This window comes from Macaca nemestrina, chromosome 2 (genome assembly GCF_043159975.1).
Source record: "Macaca nemestrina isolate mMacNem1 chromosome 2, mMacNem.hap1, whole genome shotgun sequence".
NCBI classification, from domain to species: domain Eukaryota; kingdom Metazoa; phylum Chordata; class Mammalia; order Primates; family Cercopithecidae; genus Macaca; species Macaca nemestrina.
The window spans coordinates 128,921,968-128,945,778 of NC_092126.1; the positions used below are offsets into that span (position 1 = coordinate 128,921,968).

Here is a 23,811-nt window from a genome sequence, read left to right on the forward strand (position 1 = left end):
AAATTACTCTCAAACATTCTAGTATTTCTGCATACAGTCAGCCCTCCATATCTGTGGGTTCTGCATCCTTAGATTCAACCAATCACAGATAGAAAATTTGTTAGACCTACAATGGTTTTAGCTGTGATGAATACGTAGAGATTTTTTTTTCTTGTCGTTATTCCTAATACAGTATCACAACTATTTACATGGCATTTGCATTGTATTAGATGTCATAAGCAATGTAGAGATGATCTAAAGTATATAGGAGGAGGTGGGTGCGGTAGCTTACAGTGGCAATCCCAGCACTTTGGGAGGCCAAAGCCGGCGAATCGCTTGAGCCCAGGCATTTGAGTCTGGGCAACATAGTGAGACCTTGTCTCTACAAAAAATAAAAAATGGGTCAGGTGTGGTGGTGTGTGTCTATAGTCCTAGCTACTCAGGAAGCTGAGGTGGGAGAATCGCTTGAGCCAGGGAGGTTAAAACTGCAGTGAGCCATGACTGCCCCAGTGCACTCAGCCTGGGTGACAGAGTGAGACGCTGTCTCAAATAGATAAATAAATACATAAACAACAAACAAACAAATAATACAGGAAGGAGAGTGTGTGTGTGTGTATGTGTGTGTTCCACACAAATATTATGCTATTTTCTAGGGATTTAAGCATCCATGGATTTTTACAACCTTGGTGGGGGATGCAGGTGTCCTGAAACCAATTCCCAGCAGATACTGAGGGGTGACTGTACAAAGTTTATTAGGATTTCAATACTATTACCAAAATCAGCCAGGCCTCCAAATCCTTAAGATCAATGGTGATGACAAAAAGTCTATATTAATGAATCATATATCTCATTGCCAAAATCGCTGATTTACTCTAGAATTTGCCTATGATATTTCAGCATTAAAAGTATTAATTCATTTTCCAATAACTTGGTATTTTACTTTCAACGCCCAGTAATGGTCCAGGGCTTTAAAATGAATATCTTGTTTTTTAAAAGAAATGTAATTTCCATAAGAAAATACTTACTATACATGAAATCGTTCTATACACCACTCTGTTACTTCACTAAGGTAAAAGAGGGTTATTTCTATTTAATTCTTACTTAATATTTTAATGTATACATAGGGTGTTTTATGACCTATAAAATGACGTATCTTTTATTTAAAGAGAAAAAAATATGATTCGGTTGCAATGAATCCTAAAGGAGATTTTCAAACGCTGTAGTGCATACCTTCTTATTTAATTAACTGGATTTGGGGCTGAAGGAAAGTGTGGGCCTGAGAATTTAATTCTTTTCTTCTCCAGTTTTGTACAACGGAATAGGGAAGAAGAAGGTGGATGTTTAGATTTTAGGTTGGTGAAGAGATGTCCCTTTTTAGTGATTCACCCACAAACTTAAAATGTATAGTGAATGAATGCACCAACAAACAAGAAACCAAATGACCAGTAAGTACAAGTCAGAGGAGTTCGAATCTGATCTTTTTACTTGAGCTATCTCAGTGCCAGGGCTATAAATGGGTGCTTTCTATCCACTGCTTTTATTATAATTGCTGAGGCTAAGCTGCAAAACACCGGGAACATGGAGCTAAGCTACAGCACAGGACTCCCATAAACACAATTTGAGAGTAATATTTTCTTGAGCATGCTAAGGTAACAATATTTTCTTTCTGTTCGAGTAGCTGGCTAAAGGATATTTGCTGTAATAGCCTCAATGAAACAACAAATTAAATCAAGTTGTGTCTCCGTCTTTGGTTCACTCAAGCAGGAGGATTATTACCGAAATAGACCACTGGTGCTGTCCAGCCAGCACTGGGTTCCTGGCAGAGTCTGTTTTAGGTCTGCTGAGTGTGTGGCCTTTCTGGGAACAACGAAAGGGCCTCTGCAGAGACTTCCAGCCCAGACCTATTTTTCTCAGCATCATTTAACACAGGAACATTTGCCCATCCTACAGTGACACCAAATGTAACAAGTTTCTGCCTACTGTTGCTCATTTAGGTGTGAGCTAGCATGGTATGGGAGGTTGTGGCCAACAGATCTAGGCTTATCACACCGTTTAGTCCACATGAAAAAAAAAAGCTTCATTTCCTTCTGAGAATCAGTGGGAAAATGGCAAATTTATTTAAAGGTTTTCTGTTGAAAAGGAAGATGCCCACTGACACTAGGGATGTTAAAGACACAACAGCGAGCCAGAAAACACAGATACAAACATCAACACACAGACATGTTACAAAGAAAGTCTTCTGCTACTTCAATTTTGGCATTTTAACAATTCTACTCTTCTACCAACTAAATGCCATTTACCCCAATATATAACTTTGGCAATAAATCAGTACTGAAACACATTATGGGATTATGAAATTTCTCTCTTCTGTGTCCTCCGAGGCCACCTCTTCTTAGAGGCATTGAAGTTTCTAAACCACTTCCCCCGAAATGGTTTCCTTCCTTACTTCAGGCAGGTTTTATTACAATTAAGTTTTTAGGCGGCAGTAAGGTAGAACCATTTTCCCGATATTAATATCCCTTTTTTTTGAGTGAGGCTAAATCAAATAGAGCTAAGAAAACCTTGTCCAGTTTTCATTTGTAAGCCCTTGCATATGAACAATTTCTGCAGTTAGTCTCCTTTTGGCAATGCCAGTGACAACTCAATAAAGCAGTCAAAAGACTTCCTTTGATAATTAGAGAGAATGGAACCACCAGGTTTGCAGAGAAACCTCCTGGTGTCTCCATTACTACAGACATACTAACACATTTCCAGACTTGACAAGGGCATGCAAAACCCTTTTTATTCCATCATGTCTTTGGTTTGCATTTGGTCAACAAGAGCTCCAAGGCACTTCCCTTCATGCCCCTCTTTTCTTCCCTCTCTTTTCTGAACTTCTCCCCAGGCCCCCAGACCAATGAGAACATCAAACAAGATGAATGAAAATGGAGAGACAAAAGTTTTCAGCAGATCCTTACTCGGACATTCTCCAAAATTCGTGGAATTGATTTCTCTCTCTCTCTCACCCTTGCTCAATCCCGATGCAGGTGAAGGTGACATGGCTGGAATATTAATTTCACAGTTTTGCAAAGCTTAATGTACATTCTTTCTCTTAGTTCACTTTAATTTAGTTTTGACTGATAAGGAACAGGCAGTTCAGCTTTCACAATAAAGGTCATGGCTGTTATTTAAAAAGACCATAGTTTGATTCCATTTTTTTCTTTCTTTTTTTTTTCACAGTGCTTTACCTATCAAAAAGCTAGAATTTACAATTGCACCATTGAGAGTTTCCTATAACTCCTATTACTATCTTAAACTCTCCTTATTTAATGACACTCTAAAGTACACATTCTTGATTGGCCTTACTTCAATCATGGTTTGTCTAAACCCTTATTGCTTTTGGAAAAATTTAAGTATATTTGTGCTACCATTAAACTACAGCATTTATTCAAAAGTGTATCAAGTTCAGGATGAAATTCATTCTTGTACTAATATCTGTTCAGGTGAATTCTAAGCATTTCAAGCCAGAACAGTCTTATATTTAGAGACGCAAATCAATGGATCTATCGGAGAACTGAACAAACACACAAATACTGTCATAATAGCTCTTAAAATCTGGAGGTACATCCAAGCTTCTTAAGCTTACTATGATAAAGAAGCTCAATCGCCACTTCCAAACTTGTAAGCATGTCTCTCCAAAGCAGGACAGATTTACAATGTTGGTTTTTGGGACAGTTTTGAGCTTTTTCTTCCAAGCTATATAGTGAACAGGCAAAGTCTCAACTACAAGCCTTATAATTTCTTTTGTAGTAAATGCTACTGGATGTGATCTGATTCTCCTAAACATTTACTAATAAGACTGCATCACTGTTGTTTTTAAGATGTGCACAATTCTAGAGAAACTATAAAACAGGCAACATGGCTTTTAAAGGACTTTAGTGCTAGTCTTTGTTTTTAATTAAACATTGAAACCCTTCAAAGGGATTCATGAACACATGTGTAATTCAGACTGATTTCATTCTAATGCTGCTGCCTTGAGAGATGGCCATATCAAAAATATGGTACATCGCAACAAATTTAGACCATGTGAAGGAATGCGATCACAGATTGTGTTAATCTCCACATTGCCCCTAATAATAAAAGAAAAGAAAAAGAACAATGTATTTTCAACAAAAAGAGGGTAATATGGCACAGTTAAGCTGCTGTTGCTGACTTCAATTTTCCTGTTTTTCCTGGAGTACTCTGCTCATTTTACTGTCTTGGGGAGAAGGGGCAGGGAATCACAACTAACAAGGCGATACACTTTTTTCTCTTTGAAAGACAAGATACGAAACAACCTAAGGGAATGGCAGAAACTGATCTGAGATAAAGAAAAATACTGATTCAAACACAAGATTGATGCAGGTTCATTCCTAGGTGCTGTGAAAATAAAATCTGTGACAGATACTGAATAATCACCATGGGGGCCAGGGGGAGGTCTCATCATTATCCTCATTTAGTAGTGAGGAAGAAATCAATGTGAATCTTAACATCAATTAGGTTGCTACTATCTATCAGTCAACCACAGAGCCTCCAATTACCAAAAAGGAATAGATTCCCATTTGTGCTGCTCTATCCGATTCCTCAGATGTTAAAGAAAGTGAAGGAACAAAACTGGCACCATTCTGAATATTTCTTTTCTTTTCTTTTTTGAGACAGAGTCTCACTCTGTCACCCAGGCTGGAGTGCAGTGGCATGATCCTGGCTCACTGCAAGCTCCGCCTCCCAGGTTCCAGTGATTCTCCTGCCTCAGCCTCTTGAGTAGCTGGGACTACAGGCACACGCCACCACACCTGGCTAATTTTTGTATTTTTTAGTAGAGACGGGGTATCACCATATTGGCCAGGCTGGTCTCCAACTCCTGACTTCATGATCCGCCCGCCTAGGCCTCCCAAAGCTCTGGGATTACATGAGTAAGTCACAATGCCTGGCCCCAAATATTTCAGTCCGGCTGCCACCTGAGCAATTTCAGTACTTTTGGCAGCTGGCTATGGCCACATTACATATTTTTTCTTATTTTTTTTTCCTGGTGAAAACTTTTTTAGAAACATTTGATTAGGTCAAATTCTTAAGAAAACTTGCCACCACCAGGGTAAAAATGGCATTTGAGCAAAAGCCTTCTATTAAACGGATGTTTTAGAATTATCCTGTCAACCCATGATGCCCCTGCCAGCCCTTCAGAATGCAATTCATTTTATCATGAAAAGATTCATACAGGAAAACTCAATCATAAATGTGTACTGTATTGAGGAAAGCAGGAGCTCGGTCAATAAAGCAATATCTCAACATTAACTGAAGTCGGGCCATTGATTGGACGAGCCACATGCTTAGAGAGAAATGTGGAGGGAATGTGAAAACGCTCCTCTTTACAAACATCTCTTAAACGGTTTACTTCAGTGAAATCACTACAATGAGTGAGGAGACACAATGAGGACAGAATCTGGTTCCTGGTTAGCATCCACTGCATATGAGGTCATTCCAAATGGAACTTCATTTCCTTTAGTCAGGCCTCGGGGGTACTTTAGGGGTGTCTTTCTAGTCCAGCGACTAAAATAAGTCCCTGCTCAAATCAGTGGGCTTTTTGTCAGCAGAGTGAACTTGTAGCCAAAACAGCCTATTTAATTCCATGCATTGTGGTAGTAAGAAGGCAGTAATATTTCTCCCTTGAGGAGGAAAAGGATAGAGCCCTGAGCAACTCCTAACATTTGATAACCAGCAAGACTCCAGGCTCACCTCTGCCCCCAAACTGCTGAGTATCACTCAGTGGACTGACCAACCTTCCTCCTCAGACAAGGATGCTGGCCTCACTGCCCCATTTTGCTTGGTCACAGAGAAGTTGACTTTCAGCATACACTTCAGCCGGCAAAGGAAGCACAGCACAGCCAAGTCTGTGTGGTGGACAGGAGGCCAGGGCCCCACACCTCACACAACCTCTCTGCCACGACTCTCGATGTCCCTGCTGAGCAGTGACCACAGTTGCAGCTAGAAATGAAACCTGTGCTGAGGGGAGGATGAGCACTCTTCACTCTTCACTCTTCCAGCTTCTCTCAGACCCTTCAACAAACCGAATCTCCACCGTCACAACACCTCTCCCCTACCCCATACCAAAAAGAGAAAATGAGGTATCTGTCCTTCATAGCTGCCTCACCCTGACCAATTATACTCATAAGAAAACATCAGAAAACAGCAACCCAACAACAACAACAACAACAACAACAACAACAACAAGCAGTTTGCATCGCCTAAAATTAAGGCATTTTAGGAACTTCCATTGGTAAGATAAATGAATATTATTTATGGCGAATAGTTTTTGGAAATCATTTCATAATAAAAAGTAAGACATTAAACATGAGAGTGATATTATGTTTATATGAGCCGAGAAGTTACAAAATATACTATCACTAGCTTGTATTTATAGAAAAGGTAAAGCACTGGATAAGTAATTAAAGCACAACCACTCACTGCTATTGTTTTTTCCTTTTTGTGGGAAATGTTTAGAGAGATTATAATGGTTAAAAAAAATTACCAGTATTTTTGAAAATCAAGAGACCACTTAAAAAGCATTTAATTTCTTCTCATTAGCCCTACAATCCCAGTCAATCATATTTAAGTTCTACTGCATATTGGATTTGTGCTCAGAGCACATCACAATCTCCACTCAGGGAATTAATGAGACAGCAGCTCTTATCTACCATGCCTTTTAACTGAAGGGAGGAAAAAAAACCCATTTTCACCCAGGGCATTTATTTGATAACCATCCACTTCTACCCTCTCCCCAGACTGAAGGCATAGTGAGGCCTCCATGGATAGCCAGCAGAGTCCACTCCCTTGGCCATACTTTTGCCTCTTGTGGATTTCACTTTATCCGGTTTACATACTGCAACTCCTCTATTTTCAATAACCTTCAAAAGAAAGGTAGAGCCCTGTGGAGGGGTCAGGGTAAGACAGAGGCCAGGATGCTACTCACGTCGGTTTTCATACATGCTCCTGGACTGGGCCCAGATTTTAAAAGGATCTGGTTTTTTCTGGCCAGAGCTGTCAGTTTGATCTGGAGCTTGGGCCTCTGCAGGTGGGAACTCGGGGAGCACCTGTGTGCTGTGGCTTGGGGATGCTGTGTGCAGGCTCCGGTGGCTGGAAACACTGTGCTGAGAACTATTCTGGCTGTCTTTCCTTTCCAGTGGTTGCTGAAAGTAAGCAAGTGAGAAGGGCAAGAAGAAAAGATCATTATTGGTTCTCTGAGTGGGTGTTTTCCACCAGCTTGTCTTTGTTTAGCACTTCTGCATACACATACATAAGTATATCAACAGTATTTTGGCTCCCACCTTTCTCCAGCTAATGCTGAATGCAGATAAATCCCTAGGTGACTGGCAGACAAACAGAGGGGTGGGCCAGATAGAAAGACATAATCATAACCCATACTGTTCTCTGGGTTATAGCGGAAAACAAATCCAATATTCATCACAGGTTCTCAGCTAAGATGCTATGCTCGTTTATTGCAAGATGGATCAGTTTTGACATCCTCATTTTCACAAAAATATGTGACACCAAATACCATGAGTGGTTTACGATAAGGCTATAATATCCAGAAGAAATATAATCAGGACTAAAGATGCACCTCAGGACTCCATGTCTTGTATCTTTTAATAATGAAATACCCAATTCCTCTCTAAGAGTTTGCTATCCATTCTTTTCGACTGTTAAACAAAAACAAAAAAACAGAGGTCAGATCTTTCAAACATCATGCCTAGCATTATATGTTTACTGGTATTTCTATGTGTATAAATTACTAATATATGAAGAACTTCCATAATTCTTAGCTAATCAATTTTGCAATCATTACACTTCACCTCTTAAACTGCCGAGAGTACTGTTGGTTGAAAACCATGATCAAACTTTGTATACGGGGGTCACCCTTCTTAGATTTGCAACTTCTCCAAAGTTCAAGTATTATAATATTCAAAGGGGAAGAGTTCCATTTAAATTTCAATTGAATAACCAAGTCCTTGTTTATTAAAATCTGCTCAGCAAAGACCCTTCTCATTTTACGAAATGCTCTGTTAGAATGGCTAATGAATGGAGAGTAAGACCTAATGGAAAGGAAAATAGTAGGTAGAACAGGAAATAACTGTAGTTCTTATTTTCTCCAATAAAAGACTGTGGTAATCTCAGGTGTTTAGCATTCCCTATTCAAAACAAAAAAATCCTGCAGTCATGCCTCATACACCATAGACACCACGTCACTATACTTATCTGATTTAAAGCACTGTATGGGGTTGAGGGCAGGAAGGGGCTCTCCCTTCACTTTTATAGATCCTGTAGAGCTCATGGTTTTAAAGTACTTTGTAAGAGCTTTGACCTTGAGCATTCTAGATCCCTGAAGTTCTTTACAGAGCCCATATCTTCCACCGGGTGTTCCGATCAATCCTATCAAGACCATTTTTCCTTGCTGTCTCCCCAGGGATCCTTCATCTTTCATTCCCCTGGAATTCTGCTGGAAATTTGCAAGGTCCTTTCACTTAATTCTCAGGTCCCTGTATTTCCTCTACTTCCAGTCCTTGCTTTGAAACACGTATCTGAAGAAAGCCCAAGGAGGACAAAAACTTCATTTGCTCTTGACTATTACAGATTTGAATGCAGATATTGGCAAGGATTCAAAATTGAGAACAATTGGACATGTATTTAATGAAGGCAAGATAGACCATTTAAAATTACACTTGATATGCTTGTGGGAAAAATCTGAGGACCATATTCTAAGCTACTCTGAAGGTCTTGGGAAAACTGTATGAGAGGCTTAATTCACTCCAATTCAAGGGGAAAAACACACTGGTGCAGATGCCAGGAAAACACGCTGATGTTTGGGTGGGAACAAACACCATCATAACCCCATGTCACCGTTTTTCTCTTCTGAGGATCAAGTGCTCAGCTCAGATTTGGTTGCCACTCCAAAGAGTTGATAGAAGCCGGCTCTGCCAACTTCAACAGTTTCTCCTCCAACAGTGAATTCAGCTCCCAGGGCCAGAGTCAAAAAATGTAAATGATGGATACCATATCCATTTTCTTCTGCATGCACATGGGAATGTTGTTTTTTTTTGTTTTTGTTTTTTTTTCCCCCTCTTCAATATGGTCTTTACAAGGGTCTTGATTATAAACAACCATGTATAGCATCAGCCCATTTTTTGTGTGAACATACATAACAATGCATAGAGAAAATGGGATTACGGGTGGAGTTTTTCCCTCTTATCATTATACTTTCCCATATTACCTACCTTTTTTATTTTTATTTTATTTTTTATTTTTTTTTTTGAGATGGAGTCTCACTCTGTTGCCCAGGCTGAAGTGCAGTGGTGTGATCTCGGCTCACTGCAAGCTCCGCCTCCCGGGTTCACGCCATTCTCCTGCCTCAGCCTCCCCAGAAGCTGGGACTACAGGCGTCCGCCACCATGCCGGGGCTAATTTTTTTTGTGTTTTTAGTAGAGACGGGGTTTCACCATGTTTGCCAGGATGGTCTCGATCTCTTGACCTTGTGATCCGCCCGTCTCGGCCTCCCAAAGTGCTGGGATTACAAGCGTGAGCCACCGCGCCCGGCCTACCTTTTTTATTTTTATAGTGCACAGAGAATACTTTTTATAATCAAGACAAAATTTAAAGTCATTTTCATTTCAAAATGAACCTTGGTAAATAGAATTAATGGGAACTGCTACTTCCTATTTTTTTACATTTTAGTAATGTTTTACTTTTGTTCACCTCTGAAGGGGGAAGATATTTTAAATGTAAAAGCAAAAAACTCAATAAAAGACCTCTGCATTTACCTGAGAGTGGCATGCCTCCCTTCAAAGGACCACTCTCTTTTGGTTCCTCAAATTAGTAGATGCCAGATTGATTGCAGGGCCGGCCTATGAGCACTAAATTCTGACCCTGGAAGCTCTGGTCTCCTCCTCGTGTGGAAACTACTCTTCACAAAGGTGTGCACACTGCAGGATTACCTGCAGGAAACAGCCTTGTGCTGCTACTTCTTTTGTAGGGTTATTTGCAGTTTCTGTTCCATTGTCTTCTTGGGCCATTACCCCCTGAAGACTAACTCAAACCTTTTCCACTTGATCCCTCTTCCTGAACTGCAGAGAAATATCCTTCTGGCATCCCTGACCCACCGAGAAAGTCTGATAAAAGTATTGGACCTGTATCCCAGAGAAAATGCGTATGTGCTTTTACATACATACCTGTACATGCGTGTGCAGAGATTCAGCATGTTACATCATGGGTTTTTGAAACCCTCTCATGTCTGTCCCAGTATAACAAATCCCTGACATGGAAGACCTAGATCTCTTACGTCTAACTGAAGAGATGGTTCCACCAGAAACAGAGAGTGCAAATGAAGTCTACTGGAAACACTTGGGCCATTTTTCAAATTATAACACCCTTTCTCACCTCCCCAATAAATGACTCATTTAGGTCCAATTTAACACCAAATGACAGACACAATCTGGAATGAGTTTGCAAAACTGCCTCTTGGTCAAACTGCACCTCTGAGTCTCTTTTAAATGCCATCTAAACTTTATACCTCAAATTAGAAAATAAAAGTAAAGGAGCATCCTGAGAATGTGCTCGAAAAACTGTGCCACCACTCAACTATCTCTAACTGACATATATAAATGGCACACTAATGGGCTAAATACACAATAATCTGGAAGCTTTCTGGATGTTCTCCCTGCTAAGACTTAACCTCACTCTATGTTCCTTCTCAAGTTCAATTATGAAAACTCATTAATTTGAAGATACATTCCGTAACTTAGTATCTTGTTGGCACTCTGGATTTTTTAAAACTATGCTGTGGGTGTGGGGGGAGTTTGAAGTTTTTTTTTTTTTAATTTTCTGTGAGCATGCTGATCGGCTATGAGGTTGTCCTTTATCTGGTTAGAGCCCAGAATTGTCCAGGAAAAAAACCACGTTTATATATCTCCCAAATTAAAGAAAACTTGTATGCATTTTCAGTAGTCTGGATCATCTCCTAGAAGACTAGGGACATGAGAATATGTTCACTTCTGAACTATTTATGACACAGGATAAGATTTGCATTTAACGCGATTTTATTTCACCTCATTTTCCTAGGTGAGACACTAGTCCAAAGACAAGTAGCTGTAGTTAAAGGTATACTTTTAAGTCTGTTAACGAAACCCTGTGCACACTAAGAACATGGAAAATGGAAAAATAGTACACCAATGATATAACATCCAGCCCAGGCCCTCCTAAGTGGGCTGCCCTACCTGCAATAGATTTATTCACCTAACCCAATAAATACATAGGATCACCTGCTGTGTGCCAGATACCGAGGGAAACAACGTGTAAACAAGGAATAGATGGTACCTGAGCTCTTGAAATTTATCCCTGGGCATGTATCTAAGTGTGTGTATACGTAGTGTGTGTAGATGAATATTAATCAAATATAATATATTGATAGCAACACACTGCAACGTCCTTTAGAAAGGTGGTAAAGAGAGGACTCTGGAAAAAATCTATTAATAGAAAGAGAAGGCTGGGCATGGTGGCTCACACCTGTAATCCCAGCACTTTGGGAGGCCGAGTAACACAGATCCCTTGAGGTCAGGAGTTCGAAACCAGCCTGACCAACATGGTGAAACTCCGTCTCTGCTAAAAATACAAAAATTACCCAGGCGTGGTGGCATGCACCTGTAATCCCAGCTACTTGGGAGGCTGATGTATGAGAATCACTTGGAAAGGTGGAGTGAGACGAGATCACACTACTGCACTCCAGCCTGGGTGACACAGCGAGACTCCATCTCAAAAAAAAAAAAAAAAAAAAAAACATAGGGTGTGCTAAGTGGACTTTCTGAACAAAAAAGCTAGTGTGGCACAGCAAGGAAGGGTGGCCTGAGAGGAACTGGGAGGCCACATAACGCATGAGCCCTGTGGGCTACGTAAGGAGTTTGGGTTTCATTCTTAGTTTCAAGAGGGGGAATCCATTAATGAAGTTCAAGTGGGGATGTTCCAAGAGCCAACATGTTTCCAGAAAGTTTGGTGTCACTACTGGGTGGTGAATGGATTGGTGGGGAATAGGAGTGAATGCAGAGAGGCCAGTCAGGAAGCCCCAGCTACAGTCAATGTGGGAACCTAAGGTGGGCAACACCAGGGTAGCTGGAGTTACCCAGGAAAAGAACAAGTGAGGTCAGAAGACACTTTGGTGCCAAATTCAACAGGGATTGCTGACAGACTGAATGGAGGAGGCTGAGGAGCAGGAGAATGGAGGGGACAGGAGAGAAGAGAGGTGAAGAGGATCACCAAAAGGAGGAGAGCTTAGAAACAAGGATATCCACCCACCACATCTCTAGTGTGAGTAACTGGTTGAGAAGGGGTCCCATATGTTAAGAAAGGAATTTCCAGCGCTAACTGTTGTCACTATGCTGGTATTTTTGAAGCAAGAGTCTTATTGCTGAGTCTCAATTCATAGCCAGCTAGGAATATGGAAATGGGCTCAATTTTAAAAATTCCATAAAGGTCTTTGGCCACATGTTGACCATGAATCTGTATCACAAGACCTTTTAAACTAAAACTGTACCAACCTCTCTGAAATGAATGATTCCCTTACTTACTGTCAGGCCAGGGAAATTGGGAAGACATAATGGTTTTTATAAATGGAAACGGGAAGAAAAAATCAACTCATCAGTATTTCCCAGAATGATTTCAAAATGTAGGTACTTATAAAGTGAACTGAAAATATTTGCTTGGAAGAGCAAATGAATATAGACAGCACTTAGGAGCTTAAATGATGAAAAGAATTCATGTGGCTTAAAAATGACAAATCGATCCATTTTAAAGCAAAATTATTTACAGTTCACTTATCTGCCAAGAGCGAAGGCTACTGCGGCGATTTACATGGACAACAGGAAAAACTCCAAGTGCTGATGAGGTATTAGGCCAATGTCATTAAAGGCTGTGTGAAAATCAGAGACTCGAATCCAAGCCAATGCAGAGGATGGTCCTTCTTTTTGTTTGTTTCTTTTATCATTTATGGGTCTAAGTCAAATGATTTCTTCCAAAAAGGTGGGCAAGAGGAGTTAATGGAGAAGAAAAGGCAGGCACTGAGTGGATATGAAAATGGATTCTGGTTCACATTGCATGTTTTAAAGGAATGTAATACAATGGCAAAGTCCATCTTCCAGGGTTCCAAAAGGCAGAGAAGGGGAGTTGCCATGGGAAGTGAGAGGCAAGGAGACTGACTTAAGTGATCCTATGCCTTCACCCATCTACTACTCTCACTGCTTCTTCTTGTAGGCTGTAGAAGCTTTGATGGGATCAATCATCATGCTGGTTATCACCCGGGGGCATTAGGGAAAAGGAAGACAGGTGCCACACAACTGGGTGAGTCTGAGAAAGAGGCAGGGTACATACAATGGAATGATCTAGGCCAGAGTCACTCAGTGTATGTGTGTGTAAAAGGAGTATCTCCCTCACATTTCCTAATGACTAGTTTTCAGCAATTTCCTTTAGCATCTCTCGCAGGGGAAAGGGACAGAGAGGACAGTGGAACAAAAACCTATCACTGTGGCTACCCTGCAGACAGCTTGCTATGTCTGCTGTAAAGAGGCTGTTGAAGAGACTGCCTCTTCAATGTGGATGGGCACTGGATGCTTTCCCCACCATCCAGGGTCCTCTATATGAAAACTTCTTGTAGGATATTTTTTTTTCTTTTGTAAATAGGAAAATCTTGTCTCTTTAGTGAATATGGTACACTTTCTTTCATCTGACAATAAGAGCTGAGTAAAGAATGTGGTTTCCTATGTTGCCTAGGCTGCTGGGGAACTCCAAAGTACTCTACAGCTCAATCACAGCACTTACTCAATTGTGGGTGTTGGCACTTTATGATGACTTATAGGTTCTTATAATTAAGAGTGGAATGATTACATGATGTGTGTACTTGGTTCCGTGTTATATTTCTGCTTTATTAACGCTCATCACACTTTAATCCCTACGAGGGGAGGATCTCTGTAGATCTGCCTATTGATGGGGTTATTGTTTCTCCCTCCCCATTTCCATGAGGGCAGGGATGTTTTCTGCTTAATTCTTATCAAATATTGGCACTGGGCCTGGCACACATAAAATAATAAATACTTGTTGATGAAATGACTGCACAAACATTTTGGAAATTTGTGACAATGAATCTTTTTTTTTTGTAAGGAGCAATCAATAAATGGTTTGTTTGCAAACTGCAAGAAAAGAGGTGCCATGACCATCTTATTTATTATAGTATTTCCAGCGCTTCACACCAAACCTGATATTTAATGGGTTCTAAATACTAGTTTTCTGAATAATGGATGAATGGAAGGATGAAAGATGAATGTGTAGGTGGAGGAACAGATGGATAAATAGAAGATGATAGCTAGGTGCGGTGGCACATGACTGTAATCCCAGCACATTGGGAGGCCAAGATAGGAGGAGCACTTGAGACCAGCTTGGGCAAAATGGTGAGACTCCCGTCTCTACAAAAAATATAAAAATTAGCCAGGCATGGTGGTGCATACCTATAGTCCCAGCTACTTGGAAGGCTAAGGCAAGAGATTGCTTGGGCCCAGGAGTTCGAGGCTGCAGTTAGCTATGACTGTGCCACTGCACTCCAGGCTTGATGACAAGGTGAGACTCCGTCTCAAAAAAAAAGAGGGGACAGATGAAGGGAAAATAATTGCGAAATGAATTCATAAGAAAACAGGTGGATACTGACTTAAAATTCAGGGTTTGGTGTGATACTTAAGTTTTAAATTCTCATACACAAGATCCTTGTGGGTGATTTAGACTGAGAGTCTCAGTTAAATGAGTTTTCAGTAAGGATGATTAAGTTGGGCCACAGAATCAGTTTCCCAGAGAGGTCTAAAGCCTGACAGAAAATATGTCTTATTTTTGTCTCTGCTATTTGGCAGAAAAATCCCTGATGTTATGAAAGTCCAGGTATTAAATTAATAAAATTTTATTAAGATACTGCCATTGTCCCCAATGAGTATATAAACCACAATTTCAACATTTAAACTAAATCTTGCAGGTGAAATTGCTTATTAAGAGTAAGCTACAGGGACTATCCAGGAGAAGAAACGAGATAAAAAAAGATAAGTCCTTCTGTTCTAATAAAAACCCAACTACTTAATTATTGAAAACCTTAAAAAAAAAAAAACAAAAAAAAGGTATGAGGGCAAAAGGAAGCTGCCAGTCACATGAGCAAACCAACATTGTCAGGAGCCTCTAATCAAATAAACAAAACAACCACAACACAACAGTCCTGGGCTAAGACCACCGTGCACATATGCTCAGAGCTATTGCCAAATCTAAGTGAGTCACAACCCAGGTACAATCAGTGTGCTTTTCATTATGCATCCTGCATAATGGACCTTATCTGTCATGATTTGAATGGCTTTCTGGTACCAGGACATCCAGCTTCCCTGTGAATTCCCTCTGACCCCACCAGAAAAATCCCATAATCATCTGTCTCCCTGGCAGGACATCATCGAAATTCAAACTGGGAAAGGGAAACCGCTTTCAACCCACCTGTACAGGACTCTCACTGATCACAGATGTTAACAGCACTTTACATCCAACAGCAGACCTTGGCCAACAGCTCCCAAATTTTGTACAGCAGCTGCCAGTGCGTGCCAGCAATGCTGTGAAAACCCTCATCCCTGTCCTGGCGCAGAAATCGGGTAAGGACAAGTCCCAAGCCGGGGGCTTATTCTTTTCTAACCCAGCAACACATCACTCTCTTAGCTTGTGGTAATTAAGAGCCAGCAGACTGTGGGCAAAGCAGTTGAGAGCTTCTTTCTTAGGAATGCAGCCCGAGTAATTGGCTTGCTGCTTGCTAATGACATGGCTTCTGCAAAAATTAACTGTCATAGGGAATTCTCTTAACTGACTTGGTGAATGCAGGTTCAATACCTATTTGATAGCCTTTGAGTTCACCAGGTAATTCCAAAACACTCGGGGGAAGAAGGAATGCAAATGAATTACAAAATTCCTTTTGCACACTAAATTTAAATGGAATGCAAAACGGAAAAGAACACCTTGCTACTTGACGTCATGCTACCTGTGCAAAACTACTTTGTCTCCGTCAGCACACTCCTTGTTAAGACTCCATTCCATATGGGGTGTGTAAAATAAGCCCATGTATCAATATAGCATGGCTGGGGTGGGGGAGAAAAAAGAATGCTTCACGTTAACTCAAGCTTATGAGACACATCTTCTGGATTTCCTTCCATTTTTCTGAAGGCAGATGGGTTACTGGCTATGACCAAAGGACAGGGAGACACACATGTGCACATGCACACACTTTGGCGTCTTTGTGGCTCCAATGTGGGCACCAACCAGCACTTTTCTGCCTGGACATTAACACACACTGACAAGGAAACCAGCCCTGAAGTCAATATTCCAATCACCACGGCACTATGCCATCAGAATCACATCAACTATTGCAGGTTTTTCTCTTTGGAGAACTTAGGAGTGAGGTTTAAAAATGCAGGAAGCTCCCTCTCTCATCTTAATAAACTTCTGCCTCGTGCTGCCAGGCTGGGAGACAGGTGGAAAGAATTCAGCTGCAGCACCGTAAGCCGCAAAGTTTTCAAGGTTCTCCCTTCCTGGATGGCACGAGGCTGTACATTTTCCCTCCCCCAAATCTTCTAAAGCACATGGAAACATCCCTCTTTATCCTAATATTAATGAATTGGGAAGCCCCTTCCACCCAGATCAATTTCACAGGCATTGGAGTTCCAGATTTTGAGTTAAGCAGCATTTTAATTTGTCATTAGTGCCCTGGGAGCATAAACCCATACCACCAAGCAAAACACTATAGCCTCTAAGCTATTAGCTAAACATGTCAACTAGGTAATGCATCTTCAGGGAAACCAGATTAGAAAAGACAGCAAAACATTGATTTTTTTTTTTTTTAAAGAATCCTATACCTGCAGCATAATGCTGCTAAAGCTGGCAAAACAACAAAGGACATTTCTATAGCAAGGAAGTGTCTTATTCTCAGTGCTGGGGCAGTGAACATTGTTCCATCTGAGCATGGTCACATATATGGGGCAGAGCAATTCTTCCTTAAACCTACAGGCTTTTTATTTTGTAAATAATTCATCCTCTGGCGCCTAAGAAAGCTAAGGGAGAGAATGGGTAGACAAGTGGATGGCTGGGAACACCAGTTGAGAGCAATGCTACTCACGGAGCAGGTGGAGCTTTCTTTTTTTCTCTCCTTCCAAAGGAAACAATAGCATTTGTATCAAGTTAAAACGGCTAAGAAACTCATCCCTTTGAAGGAGAGTTTGGACGCATTTATATAGAGAAGATTTCAAACATGCATTCTTTATCCTGCTCCTGCAGCCTGCCCACAAATCACTATACAGTTAAAGACAAGCCCAAATACCTTCTATAACAAACGGATCCCCAGAACTTAAGAAAATGAGCCCTGGCTCCTGTCTCCCCCATCCACTGTAAAACACATTTAGTGAAGTGAAGCCCCACAGAGTACCCTCCCACCTCCAGCCCCCGACCATCCACCCCAGCCCCAGCAAGCACCAAGTAACTGACAAGTCCTTACCGACTTTGGGCTCTTCTTGGGAACTGGCAGCCCTGGAAAAAATGCAACAAGGAGGGGAGGGGGGAAGAAATCATTAGCATATAAATGTTACCTTTTCCTTAAAGAACAATCCCCAGGTGTTCCATGGCAACCTAGCCATCTGCAGAGTTATGTCAGATTTCTCCCCAGCATCGGAGTTACCAGGCTGTTCATATCGAATCAAAGCAGAGGGAGGAGGAGAGCGAGAGGCAGGAGATCTATCTGCATTAGCTATGCTGACTTGTACTGCAGCAGCCTGGAGGCTGGGAAAAGAAATTCACAGACCTCAGCGGCCTGGGAAATTGAACACTTGGACAGAATCTCAAATGCTCTTCTGGATTAAGAGAGACTTAACTTACAATTAAGTCCAGGATATTTCCTTTCCACACGATCCACTTGTCAATTGAAACGGACCAATCAGGACAGAGGAAAGGGTATATATTTAGTTTCAAAGGAGTACATGGTTAAAATTAAAAATTTTTTTTTGGTCTTTTCTTTTTTGTTCCTCTGCCTTTCAGAAGAGGAAATGCTGCTTTATTTGGATGAGCTCAATACCAAAACAAAGACGGATGCTCTTTTGCCAACACAGAATGCTAACAAATGAACACAAATCCAAGTTGGTCTAGGGTCCCCTCTGGATCATCAGCACACGTCTGTCTCGATGTCTGCCAGTTATCCAAGCAACCTCCTACTCACAGCTTGTTGGAAAGGACTGGAGCAGGACTAGCCCTTCAAAAGGGAAAGCATGTCATTTGGGAGTGAAAAAGAAAAATTGCACAAAGCTGAAAGAAAAAGATAGTAATGGAGAAAGAAAGGCAAAGGTGGTCATTGAATCTAGGTGGCTGTTCCAAAACCCTGCCCCCTTAGTGGGAGGGCTGGAGCTGGAAGGGACAAGTGATCTCCCCAATTCTAGGGAAGTCAGGAGCAATTAGGGGCAGACTTACGGGAAATCTACTACCAGGGAAGGGTGCGAAAGACAGGCGAGAAAGGAAAATAAAGCGTATACTGGTGTTTCAAAAGTAATCATTTCTGCAAGTTGTTGCCTCTTTTGATTTTTTTCCTTTGGGCAGCAGTTACAATACAAAATGCAGATTCTATCTGTGTAAAGCACACAAGAGAAGCCTGGGATCTGGTGATGCTGCACTGGAGATTTCAACCTGTTTTTGAAAGTGATTCCTAGGGAGTGTGATGATGTCAACTCTTTTGGAAGTGACTTGTCAAACCATAAGCGATGCTAAGTTCAGCACAAGCAATATGAGGTGAGGCAAGGCAAGTGGGTGAGTAAGGAGGAAGCAGTCCAGATGAGCCTGCAAAATGCCCACTGGGAGTGAGGCATGATGAGGATTACTCGTGCTGGGAGGCACGGGGGCACTCTCTGGCAAGGTTCCTCGCGTCACCAAAATGAGGTCACCATAGAAGTCTGGCTCCCAGACCTTAGAGGGCATAAAGCACACTTGGTAGCTTGTTAGAAATGCAGCAGCCCAGGTCCCACCCTTGGGGGCCGTGGAATCTGCAGTATTAGCAAAAATTCCAGGAGATTCTGATACAGAGAATCCGAGGACCGTATTTAAGGAAACTCTGATACAGTCGATTATTACTCTTTCAAGTCAGGCAAACTCAGATAGGCATCCGTTAACAAAATGCTTTGAGGCCCTCTCTGTCTCAGTTTCTCCATTTATGAAGTGAAAATAGTAAGACTCACTTCACAAGATTATTAAGATAATGAAACAAGAGAAAATGTTTAAGAGCGTCCTACCTGGCACAGAGGAGTTACTCAAATGACTACACCTTTTTTCCTTCCTTGGCTAATTTATGTCATTCAGAAAGGAAGTGGTACGGTTATCTTGCACTAACTAGAGAAAAATCATCTGCTAAGCATATTAAAATATAAAAAAGGTTATAGGAGAAAATATTTTACCTATGGATACAAATAACTGTGTTGAACAATTTTGATATGTCTTTTTTTTTAAATAATGATCAGGTGCTTTTCTTGACTTATTCATATGATTCCCTTAAGAAATATTATTAGGTTGTATTAGTGTGGGTCACTGTACAAACTTCAAAATTATATAAGATGACATCTTTAAATTCATATTTTCTCCTAATTCAGAGAGACCTTCTTAGTTAACTGGAATCAGTAAGGTTTCACCATAGTTATCTTTTACTGCACTTGACTCTCCCCAGGATCCTAATGACCGACAAGAAAATTTGGAAAGAATCCCCCATTACGTAAGCAGAGTCAGGGAAAATGGTTTCAATCTACACTCTGCTAATTATTTGTAAGACTGTGGCTGATCTTCAAATCCCTTCTCTTAGGAGCTTCATATACAAAATAAGGGGCATTTTACATTCTCTACTGATGTACATTCAAAGGTGCATTCACAATGATGTTCAGTGCACTATTGTTGGTAGAAAGGAAAACTGGACACAACTGGAAGTTCTGAAAAACTGTGAGGCAGCCAACCTACAAAGCTAGGTTAAAAGGAATGAGCTGTCTCTACAGGTAACAACATAATCTTTAAAACATAATGTTCAGTAAAATGGCACGCTGCAGAATGGCAGGCACAGCAGCAGACAGGTGTTCCACACACTCAAACACACGCGTGGCTTTTGCCTTCCATGAACGTCCACATCAAATGGATAATGGGGATATGTTCAATAGTGCAAGGAGGGGCAAGGATCAGAGGGACTCATTTAAGGAGACTTTAGCCTTATTTAGAATTCTTTTTTTAAGACCAGCATTTTCACATATCACTGAGACAATAAAATACTAATTGAAAAATAAATATTCATTAATTAATGGCCCTTTCATTGTTAATGGCACAAAGTCAACCAGTCTGAAGGATATAGGAGTAACCAATTAAGGTCTGTTTCCTCTGAGGAAGTAGTCCATGGAATATTCCAGAAATCCCAGTCCAATTGCCACAACAAACTGTATATTACAACAAATAAGAAAATCTTTGTTTTGCTGGGCGCGGTGGCTCACGCCTGTAATCCCAGCACTTTGGGAGGCCGAGGCGGGCAGATCATGAGGTCAAGAGATCGAGACCATCCAGGCCAACATGGCGAAACCCCGTCTCTACTAAAAATACAAAAATTAGCTGGGTGTGGTGGTGGGCGCCTGTAGTCCCAGTTACTTGGGAGGCAGGGGAATCGCTTGAACCTGGGAGGTGGAGGCTGCATTGAGCCGAGATCACACCACTGCACTCCAGCCTGGTGACAGAGCGAGACACTGTCTCAAAAAAAAAAAAAAAAAAAAAAAAAAAGAACATCTTTGTTTAAAGAGGCATTTGTTCCTCTTTGCTGGCTAGTTGCTGAAAACCTTCGTTATAAAAAGCCATACCTTTCACAGCAGCCCAAAAGCAGGTTACGACCACAAATTAATATTTTAAATAGTCAAAATCAAGAGACTCCACTTGATTGCTTTTTTAAAAAGAAGAACTCAAAGATTTGTTTTAGGCCCACATGGTCATTAAATCTTAAAATCGAATACATATGAATGCTGGAAAAACCTTATTACAATTTATAATTTATTTTAGCCCAAACTATTCGATGGATTGAAAACAGCTGGGAGACCTAACAGAAAAGACTCAAAAGGTCACTGCTTGACACGACAGAATGCTCCAAGACCTATCAAAGGAGATAGCACGTATGTAACTGGTTAACTGCAGACATGTCCCTGCTGATAAGCCAGGCTGCAGGAAGCAACATCATCCCATACTTCATGGCATATCCGTGGTTTTCCTTAGACAAGCAAACACTTTGTATGCCTTGTGGCAACAGGAAGTTTGTGTTCTATAAATCATATCACATATTACATATAAGGCATATGGGCAGAAACGGCACCTGTCTTAATGGGTTTGTCTGGTCCATTCAGGGTAAGGAAGGAGAACTTTCAGAAGAGGCAGAAGAGTTTATGGATGGCAGCATCCACTCTTAGGGCCTTAGAGGGCAGCACATGTTACTTCTAAGGGATCCTAGAAAACTTTTCCAGGGAAGTGTTTGTTCAAAGTGTGATCTGCAGGAGCAAGAAAAGCTTGGGACTTGAATATCTAAAGTTCCCTATTAAAATAGTGTCATTTCGGAAAAAAACAAATGGCAAATTCTTTGCTGGTGACTGGGACCTGAGCAACTAATGTAAGGAGGAGAAATCTGTTTTCCTCTAAATATCAAGACCATAAACTATAATTAAATGGCAGAATGTCACAGTTGGTGAAATTTTAGAATGCTTGTATACAAATAATTTATATGAAAAAAGTAAAGCTATAACAGAATACATACCATTTTGCAAAGAAAGGCTAGAAGGTTATGCGTGAAAACAGTATTTTCTTTGGTTCATGGGATTATGCGTGGCTTTATTACCTATTTTTAGTATCTCTACATCAAGAAAACATTTATTTATTTATAAATACACACATACATATCCACAGATACCACAATAAACAAAACTCTATACTGCTCTTTGTTTTGTTTAGTTTTTGAGACAGAGTCTCGTTCTGTCACCCAGGCTGGAGTGCAATGGCATGATCTTGGCTCACTGCAACCTCCACCTCCCAGGTTCAAGTCATTCTCCTGCCTCAGCCTCCTGAGTAGCTGGGATTACAGGTGCACACCACCACACAGCTAATTTTTGTATTTTTAGTAGAGACGGGGTTTCACCATGTTGGTGAGGCTAGTCTTGAACTCCTGGCCTCGTGATCTGCCCACCTCGGCCTCCCAAAGTGCTGGGATTACAGGCATGAGCCACCACGCCCAGCCTCTATACTGCTTTTTAAGATAAATGCAGCACATTTCAGAACAATTTTGTTGCATTTTAAAATATCTTGAGCATCACTGACCTCTATATCCTCCAAGAATTGCTTACTTTTCCCCAAAATGAATGCATACATATAGCTTTATTAAAGAACCCTCATAGATTAGGACCTGTGCTTGTCCTACTGATTAAACAGAAATATGGAAGAAGCAGGGGAGCTCAGCTGGGCTGTCAGGGAAACCAAGCAGAAGCCGAGCATTGCCTTTTCAGCACTGAGACAAACAAAACCTGAGCTGCTGGGAAACAGAGTGGACCTCTCTGGACCTACTTTCCTCCAGGTTTAAAGGAAGGGGGAATGCCAACCAACCTCACTAACTGAATGAATCAAGAAAAACTGCACAAAGGGGCTTTGAAAGGGTGAATCCTAAAGTGTCTGTCACATACAAAATAGATCTACGCATAAGAAAAATGTACTATTTGTGTCATCAATTTACATTTTTTCATTGTGATATTCATTCCCCTTTGTACTTGGGTCTCCAGACTTCAGCATTTAGTGGAAACATTTTGCTTTCCTCCTAAGCATTCCAACAAATGCTGTGTCACTAATCCACATGTCACTGAACACATGGGATTCTTTACACTTTTGCAAGGCAAATGTTGCAATAAAAACTGTCCTGGAGCTGGATTAGGTGATACAGTGTGCAAGGGGTAGGGAACTGTTTGTGTGTGTGTGTGTGTGTGTGTGTGTGTATAAAAAAAACACAGTTATAGATCTCTCTCCATATATATGTGTGTGTTCTGAAATATATATATATTTCAGAATATATATATATTTCAGAATATATATATTTCAGAATATATATATATGTGTGTGTGTGTGTGTGTGTGTGTGTGTGTGTGTGTATATATATATGGAGAGAGAGAGAGAGTCGGAGCTATAGACGGAGTCATCAGCGACCACTGAAAGCCACTGAAAGAAAATGATGGTGAGGTCTTGGTCAGGGACTGCTCTTAGATACCAAAGAAGATAAAAGTACTTCTGAACACAATCTCAGACCCCACAAGCCTTCTCTGTTATTCGAAAACCTATCAATGCATAATTCTAAATGTAGGAGTTTAAATTTACAATGAATTTTAACTCAGTAAACTCATTATTAGGAGTTTGTATTAAGGAAATAATCAGTCTTGCAAAAATTCCTATAAAAAAGATAGTCAACACAGCATTATTTTAAGAAGATAAAAAATAGAAACAGGTTGGGCGCAGTGGCTCATGCCTGTAATCCCAGCACTCTGGGAGGCTGAAGCGAGTGGATCACTTGAGGTCAGGAGTTTGAGACCAGCCTGGCCAACATGGTGAAACACCATCTCTACTAAAAATACAAAAATTAGCTGGGTGTGGTGGCACATGCCTGTAATCCCAGCTACTCGGGAGGCTGAGACATGAGAATCACTTGAACCC

At 40.9% G+C, this 23,811-nt stretch overlaps 1 protein-coding gene across 25 annotated transcripts in view; it reads right to left on the reverse strand.

Annotated features, from left to right (window-relative positions):
* LOC105483536 (membrane associated guanylate kinase, WW and PDZ domain containing 1) overlaps positions 1 to 23,811 on the reverse strand; it is a 677,852-nt gene that overhangs the window by 31,191 nt on the left and 622,850 nt on the right. For 18 of the 25 annotated variants that reach the window (XM_011744510.2, XM_071092043.1, XM_071092042.1 and 15 more), the window contains 3 exons: positions 17,582 to 17,613; positions 6,965 to 7,181; positions 2,937 to 3,020 (listed from right to left, as the gene is read on the reverse strand). In XM_011744510.2, coding sequence (XP_011742812.2) covers positions 2,937 to 3,020; positions 6,965 to 7,181; positions 17,582 to 17,613 — 333 coding nt within the window. The remainder of the gene's footprint in view (positions 1 to 2,936; positions 3,021 to 6,964; positions 7,182 to 17,581; positions 17,614 to 23,811) is intronic. The other 7 variants (XM_011744480.2, XM_011744470.3, XM_011744462.3 and 4 more) reach the window with 1 other exon arrangement.